This window comes from Ixodes scapularis, unplaced genomic scaffold (genome assembly GCF_016920785.2).
Source record: "Ixodes scapularis isolate PalLabHiFi unplaced genomic scaffold, ASM1692078v2 PGA_scaffold5__190_contigs__length_132052651, whole genome shotgun sequence".
NCBI classification, from domain to species: Eukaryota; Metazoa; Arthropoda; class Arachnida; order Ixodida; family Ixodidae; genus Ixodes; species Ixodes scapularis.
The window spans coordinates 100610565-100624191 of NW_024609880.1; the positions used below are offsets into that span (position 1 = coordinate 100610565).

The 13627-nt window shown below is 46.3% G+C and overlaps 1 protein-coding gene across 1 annotated transcript in view; it reads left to right on the forward strand.

Annotated features, from left to right (window-relative positions):
• LOC8033628 (guanine nucleotide exchange factor DBS) overlaps window positions 1-13627 on the forward strand; it is a 177543-nt gene that overhangs the window by 136700 nt on the left and 27216 nt on the right. The window contains exons 4-10 of the mRNA XM_029966034.4: window positions 4896-4986; window positions 5059-5172; window positions 5335-5451; window positions 6584-6870; window positions 11069-11303; window positions 12170-12361; window positions 13018-13224. Coding sequence (XP_029821894.3) covers window positions 4896-4986; window positions 5059-5172; window positions 5335-5451; window positions 6584-6870; window positions 11069-11303; window positions 12170-12361; window positions 13018-13224 — 1243 coding nt within the window. The remainder of the gene's footprint in view (window positions 1-4895; window positions 4987-5058; window positions 5173-5334; window positions 5452-6583; window positions 6871-11068; window positions 11304-12169; window positions 12362-13017; window positions 13225-13627) is intronic.

Here is a 13627-nt window from a genome sequence, read left to right on the forward strand (position 1 = left end):
GTCTGCTGCCCTAGAGTACTTCACGAAAGACGAGCTACAATGTTCGCGCCAAAGTCCCAACCAGAAGGACGTCATCTCTGTCATGCTCAACGGAGAGAAAACGTTCGTGCCAAAGCGCTTCATGACACGCTCAATACGAGAGGCGCCTTCCGTATATACAAAGACAAGCATCCCGATTCCGGTGTTGGGCTAACGAAATTTTATTCGTTGCGCCCTAGATGGGTCCAATGTATTCCACACCAGGAAGTGTGCGTTTGTGTGCGCTGCGCCAATTATTATCTTTGTATCGCCGCTCTAGAGAACGTTACAGGCTCAACATTCAACACTGGTGAAATGAACTCGGCATTTCTGTGCGACCCAGCAACAGAACTGTGCCTTCAAGGAGACTGTGATCACTGCCCAAAAGGCCAGTTTCTTACACTCCAGGAACTTGATATCCCGGAGGATGAAGAGATTGTGCTTGCAACATGGGAGTCCGGCGACCTTGTGAAAAAAACTTTGGAACCTGAGACTTTCCTAAAAGTCATCCAAGTGACGGTTGGAAGTTGGGTACTTCACAACCATATCCGGCAAATGCAAGGTAAAGCGATCTACGATGAAAAACAGTGCATGCAACGCGGGAGCATTGTCTTTCATTTTGACTTTGCTGAAAACTGGACCATCGTGCTTCTTGACGAAGTGCAAGCATATCACTGGAAAAAAAAAAAAAAAAAACAAGTTTCGATATTTACATGTGTAGTGACGACAAGAAAATCTACAAACAGCTTTGCCATCATCAGTGAGGACCTGTGTCACGACGCCGCTCACGCTTGCTTGGCTCTAGAAAAGTGAAGGAGTGGGTTGAAGACAACGTTGCGGTATACTCGTACGTGACGTACGTAGGTGACGGCGCCGCCAGTCATTTCAAGAATCGCTACCAGCTTCACCAATTTGCAAAGGACGATTGCCCACAAGCCCAGTGGTTATTTTCTGCATCTGGACATGGGAAAAATGCATGTGACGGAGTTGGCGGACTCGTGAAGCACCAGGCCACGCTGAACAACCTGAGAAAACGTTCAGTAAGCGCAATTCAGACGGCCAGGACAATGGTGAGCGTTCTATCAAAGAAACTGAAAGGCGTGCATCTTGTATATCTGGACGAAAATGAGGTTGTTCGGCATCGTGAACAAAAAAAAAAGAAGAGTGGCTGACGGTGCGCGCCTTCCCTGGCATTCAGTCTTGGCACGCGTGGCGGCTCAGCAAGTCATCAACAGAAGGGACCTGTGACGTATATGTAGCACGGACAGTCGGATCTGCTTGGAAGCAACTTTATTAAATGGGTACAGCGAGGAAAACCTTAGCGTAAAGTGCCAAATTTGATTTCCCAATGACTGCTCATTTTGAATGCAGGGACATCTTATTTATCACATTTTTCTTCACGGGGTATTTAACCTACTGTTTTTGTTGGTGGTTACTAATAATTTTTATCTGATCACTATAAAAAAAAATCCCAAAATGTTATCCTCGAGCAGGATAAAATATATCGGCTTGCCACGATTCATTCATACACCGAGAGCATCGAAGCTGCTCCAGTTAGGCACTATGGCATCCGTCACCTGAAATTGTTTGTAATCGTAAATACACAGCCAACCTAAATATCTTACTATTATATCTTTGTTTTTGTGTGTGGAAGTAAAGTTATTTATTTTACTCCAGATGTAAAATATATCGGAAGGTACAACTTCACACTGCATCATCTTTTCTCAAATCATTAGTCTCTAATATGATACCACTTTGTACGCTTATGTAAAATGCTGTATATAGTTTCTCCTCCCTTTTACTGTGTGACCGATCGCTCTTTTTATCAATGACCTCATCTGAATAAATGTATATAAAAGATTTGTGCAAGTTTCATGAAACTGGAACTCAGAGTCACTTCTTGTATAGGACACTGCTAAGTGTAGGCTTTGAAAAAGGATCCTACTTTGGGGAGTTGTTTCTTCTTTCACAGTGCAATGATGCAACATGTTTTTAATAGAAATGAATGCCGAAATAGAGTATAACAGGGTACCCAAATTTAAAAAAAAATCGAAGGTGGTGTTTTTTTTTTTTTATTCGCATTGGAATTTTTCTTTGTTTGATTTTTTTCCCATGTTTGCCTAAATATATTGTAACTATTGTGTCACTCAGATACCTTATTTATTTTTTAAATAATAGCCATATATTAGTAAAATAATGTCTGCAAGTTATGTAATAATGACTAAATTATTTCATGAGATACAGATTTCCAAAGTTTGCCATTTGTCGTTCGAGCAGGCATGTTTGGCAATTTTTAGAAAACTAAATAAATTTTTAATAAATAATATTACTTTATATTACAAGCAAGTTGTACCCATAGTTTGTTTGTAAAAAGTTTTAAAATTCTCCTAATTTTATTGTTTTAATTATTCACTTTCAAACTTGCCCCCTCCATCAGTGCGCGTTATTGCAACTGTCCACCTCTCCCTGCCTTACGATTTTTCTTGTCTCCAAATTTTTTTTCTGGTCAGAACTAAGTGTGGATTCGTTTATACCAGACACTAGACAATGTCATATAAAAACTTCAGTTGATTTAAAAATGTCGACCAGCCACCCTTTGGTCGATCTTATCTGAAATCACCCTAAAAGTGATTTTCTGAAAATTTCAATGGGAAAATGGCGCCCATTTTCGCCCGTTTTCGGTTTCTGAAGCCATAGAGAGATCCGTCGGCCGCCATTTTTATATTGAAATTTTCAGGAAGTCGCTTATAACTTTTGAATAGTTTAACGGTTGGTGTTAAAACTTTGGCATCTTGTTCAAACTGCTGGGGCTACGTTCTGCCGGAGTTTGAGCTATCCGCGATGTCTAGTTTATTCTTGCGGTGCGAAAAGCAGGGTTCGGTTTTCTAGCGGTTTTCTCGTTTTCAGCGCTCGTGCGTGCACTCGCGTGTTTGCCAAAGCGTCAAGCCCACTGGGGCAAGTTTACACGTTGGATAGTGCATTGTTTCATATTAGAACGTCTTGCGATAGTCTGCCTCAATGTGCACGCGTGTCGGCCTTTCAGTGAGGTTTGGGGTACGGAGTAACATTCGATTACTGGTTCAAACGACGTGAAATACTTTTCGATTTAATCTTAGTATGAACGCATACAGTACTTGAAAGTTGGAAGTTTCGCAATATATTTCTCGTTGTTTGTGGTCTGTTTGAACGGGTTAGTTGACTTCGTTGAGTGCGCTTCTGACTGCTCGCTAGTGCACTGCAGAGAAGCGACACCCTCAAAGTAGGCTTCGCGGTTGATTGTCTCGCTTTGCCGGAGGGCAGCCGCGTGCTAAGGGAAAAGCGCTCCTTCCAAGCAGGATGAAGCACGCTGCACGCGCACTCGTCGGGGATCAAATACCGCGCAGTAAATTGTTAAAAATAAAACCGCTGCTGGTATGCAAGATAATTGACTGCGATGGCCGACGAGTTTCGTGCGTCATTCGTCGTGATAATTATTTCCGACCACCAGACTCGAGATTCTGCAAGGCAGAAGATCCTCCTCACATGGGGGAGAAGGAAACAAGCAGCGGTGGACAACGTAGAAAAGGGGAGAGGAGGACGCGAGAAAAAAGTGGAAAGCGCGAACTGGTCGTCGGACTTTAAGGAAAAATACTTGGGTATAGAGGATTTTTAAATAACCTCGATTTGGTATAGGTGTGATGCACTGTGTGTTTACTCTATTCGTGAAGCCTCTTGTTCTGTTATCGCCTCCCAATAGGCCTCCAACTGTTTGAGGCTATAGCCAACATAGTTTAAAGTAAAACTAAATTAGCTTACAAGGGTAGAAAGTTGGGCGAGTTGGTGAGCATAATAATTAAAAATCGCAACAGGACAACGGACGCAGAAGGAGTGCTGTGTCTGTGTCTCCTTCTGCGTCCGTTGTCCTGTTGCGCTTTTTAATTATTAAATTAGCTTATCAGTTGAATTACTTAATTGAGTTCAACTTTAGTTTTTAAAGAACATCGGAGTTTTATTGGAACCTTCAGAGCTCGAACATAACAATTAGATTGCTACTCAAAATTATTCTATTCTGGTGTTATTTCAGTGGAATATGGTTTACCTGTCATTTCAAACCTAATCTAACCATTCATCGATTTTAACCCTATCTTCTTCATTAATCGTTGTTTTACAAAAAGGGCTGCTGCAATGTGCCTTTTTTTTTCTCTTTAATACGAGGAATAGTTTTTGGTAAAAATTTTTTGTTGTGTCTGGTGCACTTAAGCCGAATTAATGGCTGTACTCTGATTCATAATAATTGCGAGCAAAACAGGATCCTAGTGAGGAGGGCCACACTTTTAGTGTACATTTCATGACTGCATACTCGCGCAGTGAAAGGCTGTTCGAGGCCACGGTGTTCGAGGCGCATGCTTCTTGCTTTGACTTTTCTCGCAGTGTTTGTGAAATAGAGTATACTTTAGTGTTCGGTGGAATCACACAGAAGGAGTCAGACCAATCCCATCACTGATACTATGCTGCTCCTATTTTGAAGTTTTTGTTTGTTTCTATAGAGTTTTCCAAATAATGGGATTTTTCATGGAAATGCGGCAATGCTACTCGGCTTGGCTTCTCCTCTTCACACCAATGTGCCGCGTCAAGCCCTGCCAGTACCTCATTGTTGGGATTCTGTTTTGAAACCATGGTAGCATTGCTGTAAAGCATATGTTGCAGAACACACTGTGAGGTTAATTTCCTAAAAAGTGTTTTATTGCCCGATTCACTGGCAAGTGCAAAATCAGTTTTCTTTTCCCTTTTTTTTTACATTTTCTCATTGCAAGTTTTTTTAGCCTATTGTGGAATGACCTATGACTCAGTTGGTCATTAGAGTTTTCTTTCCTTTTTTGTTTTTGTTTTTATTACAGAGCGCAAGATGCTGAGCTAGGTTTTGTATTGGTTGTGGACAGACGGAAAGACAAATGGAACTCTGTCAAGACTGTTTTGCTCAAGATCTCAGTGAGTTTTAGCTCGACTCGGGCCTTGCGATTGGTTATGTGCCAAACCACAACACTGCTCTTGCTGTTTCAGGGGTACTTCCCAGGCTTAATTCAAGTAGTGTTTGTCCTCAAGCCTGTGGGATTTTTACAGAAAGCACTGTCAGAAGTTAGCAACAAGCTGTGTAAAGAAGAGTTTAAGTTTAGGGTAAGTCCCACCTTTTTATTTCTTTGCTGTCTGGGTTGCTTCTGAAACCATGATCATGACGAAGATGCTGACAGGCAGCCTTCAAGAAACATTCTGCGTAACAGTAATCACTAAGGTGTACAATGGTCATGTTAGCATGCTTTTCTTTTTGTCTGGTTGCAGATAGTAATGTGCAATACTCTGGAAGAGTTGCACGAGTACATCGACCCTGGCCAACTTACTGAGGATCTGGGTGGCTTGATTCCGTATGACCATGACCGCTGGATGGAACAACGAATGGTAAGTGATGCGTGTCTTGCAGCTCAAGTGTTACTTTCCCATCATATAGCTAAAATTCCTTAGAACTAAGGAGAGAAACTTGTAGCTGTATACCTGATGGTATTAGTTTTTTCTACAACCATATTTTTTTATATTTTTACAATTTATAAGCAGGAGAACTTAGCTAATGGCCATTTCGATTATTTTTGTGGCAGTGCTAGTGCATAAGGCAAGCATCCATTGCAGTGACACATGCAGGACACCAGGGGCATAGCCGGGGGTGGGGGGGGGGGGGGGTGGAAAGCTTATGAGGCTTTTCAGCCCCACCCCCCTTAAATCCAGCCGACCCTATAATATCCACATGCATTTTTACCTCCCCTCCCGCTCTTTGCACCCCAAGTCATAGATATCCCAGCCACCTCAGCCCACCCCCCCCCCCCCCCCCCCAAAAAAAAAAAAAAATATTCCTAGCTATGCCATTGCAGGGCACCACTGTTCCCAAAAAGGTTTTCTGTTCATGTGCAGCAACAAGGCATTTGAAGCAAGGAGGCATCTGCTGCCTTGTTAAAGGCAGCAGATGGCTAAATCAAAGTGCCTTATTTGAAGCCAGTCATATTCGTCTGCCATTTCCACAAGAATTTACTGTAATCAGTGGACTAGCTAATTGGTCGACTCATTGTCTGGTGTGTGATGGCTTAATGTCTGCCATGAGTCAGCAGATTTGCTTCGCTTGCCTAATTGTGTCAGCTATATAGATAAGCTTCAGTTGTTCAATCGACATACTTTGTTATTTCTTTTTTCCTTTCATTAAAGCTAACTTGTATAAATAATTGCGCATAAAATTAAGTTGTGGTCCGACAAAATCCTCGCAGCCTATACTTTTGCAGCTTCATCCAAAGAAGAAACAATTAAAACTAGTAATAAAATAAGAACACATTAACTTGATGTTAATTATTGACGATAATCATCATGTGTTTTAATTGAGCGATATGTATACTGTGCACATAAATTCAGCTTGAGCAAGGTCCCGTCAAATATTTCTGCACTGTTCACTGTGTGGGTGCTTGCCCTCCATTTTACAGTTTACCATCTGAAACTATTCTTCCATTCTCTGAACTGGACCGCATAAATATTGTTCATTTGCATCTGGCAGGCGGTGGAGATGTTCACGGGCAGCCTGAAGGAGATGACGGAGAGCATCCGGGAGATCACGCAGCGGCTGCGAGACACGGAGCTCCCTAATGACGTGGCGTCGACGGTGGCTCTGTTGCGCGACCAGGGGGGCCAGTACCAGGAGCTGAAGGACGACCTGCTGAACGCCTCTCAGCACGGCCACCAGCTGTTGCGCTGTGTCCGGCCGCCCTCACCGGCCCCCCAAGACCACACCGTCCACAGCCCTAGGGCCTCCCAGAGGCTCATCAACGTCTGTGCCGTCGAGAGGTGCGTTGGAGACAGTCTTGTCGCTCCATCTGTGACTCCCCTTTGCAGACTCCCCTTTGTAGACTCCCCTTTGTAGACTCCCCTTTGCAGACTCCCGTTTGCAGACTCCCGTTTGCAGACTCCCGTTTGCAGACTCCCGTTTGCAGACTCCCGTTTGCAGACTCCCGTTTGCAGACTCCCGTTTGCAGACTCCCGTTTGCAGACTCCCGTTTGCAGACTCCCGTTTGCAGACTCCCCTTTGCAGACTCCCCTTTGCAGACTCCCCTTTGCAGACTCCCCTTTGCAGACTCCTTTTTGGCGACTCCTTTTTGGCGACTCCTTTTTTGGCGACTCCTTTTTTGGCGACTCGCCTTTGCAGACTCGCCTTTGCAGACTCGCCTTTGCAGACTCGCCCTTTGGCGACTCGCCCTTTGGCGACTCGCCTTTGCAGACTCGCCCTTTGCAGACTCGCCCTTTGCAGACTTGCCCTTTGCAGACTCGCCCTTTGCAGACTCGCCCTTTGCAGACTCGCCCTTTGGCGACTCGCCCTTTGGCGACTCGCCCTTTGGCGACTCGCCCTTTGGCGACTCGCCCTTTGGCGACTCGCCCTTTGGCGACTCGCCCTTTGGCGACTCGCCCTTCGGCGACTCGCCCTTCGGCACGGTGTAGGAAGGCTCTTTAGGTGTGGAGACTTCTCCTCGCCCCGTTGGAACGGCGAACACATCACGTCCCCTCCTTTCCTATGTTTTCTCAGCCCGCCCCTAGAGGGCGCCGGCCCTCCGCCGGAACGTAGGCTACACGCTCAGGCCGTCCGGTCGCCGGCCCTCCGCCGGAACGTAGGCTACACCGCCTCTAATTTTTTCCAACTTTTTTAAAATTTTTTTTAGAAGGCAGCTTTTAGGGGCCCGTTCCCGGCTTGAGCGGCGTCGGCGTCGAAGTCGGCGTAACCAAGGTCACGCGACCCCCAAGGTCACGCGACTCCCAAGGTCACGCGACCCCCAAGGTCACGCGACCCCCAAGGTCACGCGACCCCCAAGGTCACGCGACCCCCAAGGTCACGCGACCCCCAAGGTCACGCGACCCCCAAGGTCACGCGACCCCCAAGGTCACGCGACCCCCAAGGTCACGCGACCCCCAAGGTCACGCGACCCCCAAGGTCACGCGGCCCCCAAGGTCACGCGGCCCCCAAGGTCACGCGGCCCCCAAGGTCACGCGGCCCCCAAGGTCACGCGGTCCCCAAGGTCACGCGGACCCCAAGGTCACGCGGCCCCCAGAGGTCACGCGGCCCCCAGAGGTCACGCGGCCCCCAGAGGTCACGCGGCCCCCAGAGGTCACGCGGCCCCCAGAGGTCACGCGGCCCCCAGAGGTCACGTGACCCCTCCCCCAGGGTCACGTGACCCCCAAGGTCACATGACACATCCCCCAGGGTCACGTGACCCCCAAGGTCACATGACACATAAAGTCACGTAACCCCCCCCCCCCCCGAGGTCACGTGACCACCCCCAGGGTCCCGTGACCCCCCCACCGAGGTCACGTGACCTCCCCAATGACGTCATCGTCACTGATGACGTCACCGGCATCCGCATCGTCATCGTCATCACTGATGACGTCATCAGTGACGTCACTGATGACCTCACCGGCATCCGCATCGTCATCATCATCATCACTGATGTCATCAGTTACGTCACTGATGACGTCACCCGCATCGTCATCGTCATCATCACGGATTAAGTCATCAGTGACGTCACTGATGACGTCACAGACATCCGCATTGTCATCGTCATCATCGCTGATGACGTCATTGGAGTCCGATCGTCATCGTCACTGATGACGTCACAGACATCCGCATTGTCATCGTCATCATCGCTGATGACGTCATTGGAGTCCGATCGTCATTGTCACTGATGACGTCATCAGTGACGTCACTGATTACCTCACCGGCATCCGCATCGTCATTGTCATCATCACTGATGACGTCACCGGCACCCGCATCGTCATCATCATCATCACGGATGACGTCATCAGTGACGTCACTGATGACATCATCGGCATCGTCACGTGACCCCCAAGGTCACGTGACCCCCTCCAGTACCCTTCCCTCCTCCTCCTCAAGAGCTGCGCTCTAATTCGGTGTTACAGGGAGTTGTAAACGGCTTTAACTTTTTTTTTTTTCAATGGTGAACCGAGCATAAACGAAATGTAAAAACCAAAGATCCAAAGCCAAACATTTCAATGAATGCGCCGACTGCTCTCCAGCCTGGGGAAACGTAAATATTTTAGAAAGGGAAAACAACGACATGAAAATATTAGTAAAAGAGACGATCAGGATAAAGACGTCTGCCGAATGGATCAGTCACATGCTCGGTCGTTGTTCTCTCCAAATTGAAGAAGCCTCGTAGGGGATTGTATTGCATGCGATAGACGCAGACACAACAGACTGCCCATCTGTTCAGGGTCGGATTCTGTCTGGCGTTCTCGTGGAATGCAGACGCCTCCGTGGAAGGCAAACGCTTCTCCAGTTTCGGTCGAACGTGCAAAAGGGTTCGGATCGCATTAAATGCGACAGGACTGCAAAGGAAAAAAACGAGATGCAAAGAAGCAGTCTCAAGAAAAGAAGAAAGAGTCCCGACTGTGCGACTCGTAATGTGGAAAAGAACTCCAAAAGCAGCTATAGAGTGTGCCATACATTAAACAATGTTTTAACCGCGGTTTTTTTCAGCGTTTTTTTTACAGCGATTTTTTTTAAGTTTGTGATGATATTATTATTATGCTTATATCAGAAGTGCCATTAATGAAACCGGTTTGCTTTACTGGACGAGTGTGGTTACTACAAACCTTTACTGCAATCTGCTACATGCAAATGTAAGTGTACTAACAAAGTGAACCTTTCAAAGAATGCCTTCAAAGAATTTCAAAGAATGAAAGAGTGCAAAATGTGTAACTTCGTGCCAATTCGGCCAGGAGTTCAATTTAGCAGGACTCAAAGGCTGCCTTAAAATGTAAAAGAATAATCGCGTTAGCTGCCCCACATGTTGAAAAAAAATTTGTTTTTTTAATAGTCCAGTCGAATCAACGGTAATTTGCGAACCCGATATATATATATATATATATATATATATATATATATATATATATATATATATATATATATTTAGAAAAGTTATGTGAACGGTGCTTAAAGCAATTCAGTTCCTTATTATCCGTTAACAAGGTTTGTGTTAATCATTCTTTATTTTGTGCATTTTTTTTCTTTCGGTCGCACTCAAGTTATCGTTTACCTGCGCTACAATCAGAGTTTATTCATTTTACAAACGCTTCCCGACGTTACTATTGCGCTACTGAGGAAACAAACGACGGAATGTAAGCTAGGCTAGAAATTATCTACAGGAGAGGGATATTTCTTTTTCACTCGTAGACCGCCGCGTCGGCTCGTATTAGGCAGTTACTCTTGTTTGTCTGTCTACCATTTTTTGGGTTGTGAAAACTGCAGTGTGCTGAGAGAGATGATAGTTGAATGGCCCCACCTACATACCAAATCTTACGCGGACCCGTAGCCACCAGAAAGCAAGCTGCACCCTGAGCTGGCAGCTAGCACAGGCGGCCCGGTGCGCTGCCGGATGGCCTGAAACTTACGGCGCCATCTGGGGGTGGCTCCGTGAAGTGAAGCACGTGGGGTGTCATTATCTGGTCAAGGCGGAGAGCGGAGTCTCCACACCTAGAGAGCCTTCCTACACCGTGCCATTCGGCGACTCGCCCTTCGGCGACTTGCCCTTTGGCAACTTCCCTTTGGCGGCCTTTCCTTTTTGCTGCCTTTTCTTTGCGGCTTGCCCTCTGTGGCTCCCTTTTGCTGCTGCCTCTTGCTGCTCCTTTTAATGCGAAAGCATTAACTGGGTCTCAAGGAGCGAGCTGACATCATCAGCTTTGAAACCATGCAAAACGGCACCTTAATCAAACCACGGGCAAAGCTAGGCAACGGAATCTTTTACACTTTGGTCCCATTGGCTGGCACGTGTCGACAAGGCTCCCATTGGCTGCTGCGCATCAGTTTGTGTGGTGTCATCCTGACTGTGTTATCACACTGTTTTTGCAACTCCTTTTTGCAGCTTTCTTTGCGACTCCCTCCCCTTTATAACATGCCTTTCGCAACTCCCTCCGCCTTGCATCTCCTCTTTTACAACTCTTTTCGACTTTGCTTTCCTCCCTTCCCATGTTGACCCAGGTTGCTTCAGCAGCTGAACAGTACAGAAGACGGCTTCGATGCCTTTTGGAGCGCCCACCAGAAGAGACTGAACCAGTGCCTTGAGCTGCGCAAGTTTGAGCAGGAGTTCCGCGAGTTGCAGGCCAACATGGCGGCCAACCTGCGGGACCTGAGTGCCATGCAGTCCATGGGGGACTCAGTCGCTCAGGTCGACACCTTGCTTCAGGAGCTGCATGAGTTTCAAAGCCTCTCGGAAGTGAGTCTTCTATGTTTCAGAAGAATATTCTTTGCTTAAAGGGGCACTGACACATCAAAATCATATTTTTTTTTATTATCCGAAACGATTGAAAACGATGCCGAGACATTACCCTCAAAATTCGAAACTTGGGAATTCAGTATTTCTGAATTAAAAAAGAAATTTCCAAATGCCGAATTTGAAGTTCCCGCGTGATCCGCGCCAGTGCAGTGAGTCAAATTTTGCGGTCTCCTGCGACTCGACTTTCTTTGGGACCTCCGCCGTTGCCACTGCAACTTGAAGCGAGAAGGAGATGCCCAGGCGGGATAGAAGGGCGCCGGCACGGTAAAAAACCGGTTTCTTCCCCGACTCGCCGATCATCCTCTGCTCGAGCGCCGCCAAGTTTTTCGAGGGAGGATACAAATCCAGGAAGCGACATCACACCGAAATTTGATTTTTGGTATTTCAAAAAGAGGGGCCGTAGTGTGTTTGCAATTGCGTTAAAAAACATGTTTTACGATTGCCGTTACTAAATGTCGCCTACAAAGCTTCTAAATTTCCTGATTTTTGACATCACCAATCAAAAGAAGCAAGGAGGTGAGTGCAGGAAATATGAACTTCAAAAATAAAAAGGAGCGCGCACGCGCGCGCAGGAAAATTTTTTTTCACGATGCAAATGTTTTTGCGTGGTTATGACTATAACTTGCATCATTTTAGACAATAAAAAAATAATACAACCTTTGGGGTGTCAGTGCCCCTTTAAGGTCTGCTTGTTCTTATGATAGTAGTACTTCAGTATTGTCACCACATTCATTGCTTGATCTTGATTTTGAGTGTTTTTGCTTTAGTGTCTGATGTGTGTCATAACCTTCCCTTGGTTCTTGCAGGAGGACACAGAGAAGGCAGAGCAGCTGAGGCAGGCCGGCCGGGAATTGATTGTTGGCGGCCACTACGCGGTGGACTCCATTGAGCCCAAGTGTGTGGAGCTGGAGCGCATGTGTGCAGACTTCCAGGAGCAGTTGAGGCAGAGGCTCGACGTACTACACCGGTTCAGGGACCTTCAGCACCGCATTGACAAGGTAGGGCACCTGTAAAGCCACCATTTAATTTTCCCAGAGGCAGTCATGCTTGTCATATTTTAAATCTAGCTTGATATCACACATTGTCATATCTTTGCAGATGATGACTTTAGTGAAACCGGCTCATAAGAACTAGCGTCTGAACCTCCCAGAAGAAAAGTATATCTGGGCATGGAAGATGTCGCTAGTGTTCCTCCTAGCCATTAGGATATTTAAAAAAAAAAGATTGTCATGCCTCGTAATGAAACCATAAATGTACAAAAATCTTTGATGTCTGCCTTGTAAAGCCGGATAAAACCTTTCTCTCCATCTTTCTTCTACTCTACGTCTTTGTATTCTGCATAGAAAATGAGGGTCAAATTGTCCCATTATGACCTTCAGTTCTATGTTTTTCATGTATCATCTCTAGGTTTGTTCATATGGGCATTGCTTAAAAAAAAAATATAAGATGCAAATTTATGCCGTTACTTGTGCCCTGCTTTTCTAAGAGTGTCAATATAATTACTCATGCCTTTCAAATAGTCTTTATTTTGAGTCGTAGTTTAATGTGCCAGTTTCTGAAAACTCTTCAAGTGTTCAGTCTGTTTACCCTGTTCCAAGGCTGTTGGCAACACACTTGATTAACCGCTGCGGCATGTGTGCTTCTCGAACCCCAGGCCAACAAGTGGTGCAGCCAGGGTGTGGACCTCCTGGCCAGCCTGGACATGGAGCGCTGCTCGTCGCAGGAGTTTGCTCGCTCTGCGCTCCAGGAACTCGACGCCTTCCTCAGCAGCTCCAGTGAGTTCCGCCTGGATGATCCACGGGAGTTCCACCGCTTCTTCAAGGACTTCATCAACAGTGACACCAAGCCCTTGTTGCAGCAGGCAAGTCACTTTGCATTGGCACTAACTTTGTCAAGGACCTTCAGCTCATGTCCTTTGTACAGGTGACCCTTATGTCTCGCGTAAGTCTCACATTTGTCTCATGCATGTCTCACATATGTCTCACACATGTCGTGCATATGCCTTGCACATGTTTCCCAATTGTCTTTCGTATGCCTCGCATGTCTCGCTTGTCCTATACCTGAATCGCATGTGTCTCGTATCTCAATCTCATCAGTTCATATCTGCTTTCTGTTTCATACCTGACTCGCGTGTCTCATACCTGACTCGCGTGTCTCATACCTGACTTGCGTGTCTTATACTTGACTCGCGTGTGTCTCATACCTGACTTGCGTGTGTCTCATACCTGACTTGCGTGTGTCTCATACCTGACTTGCGTGTGTCT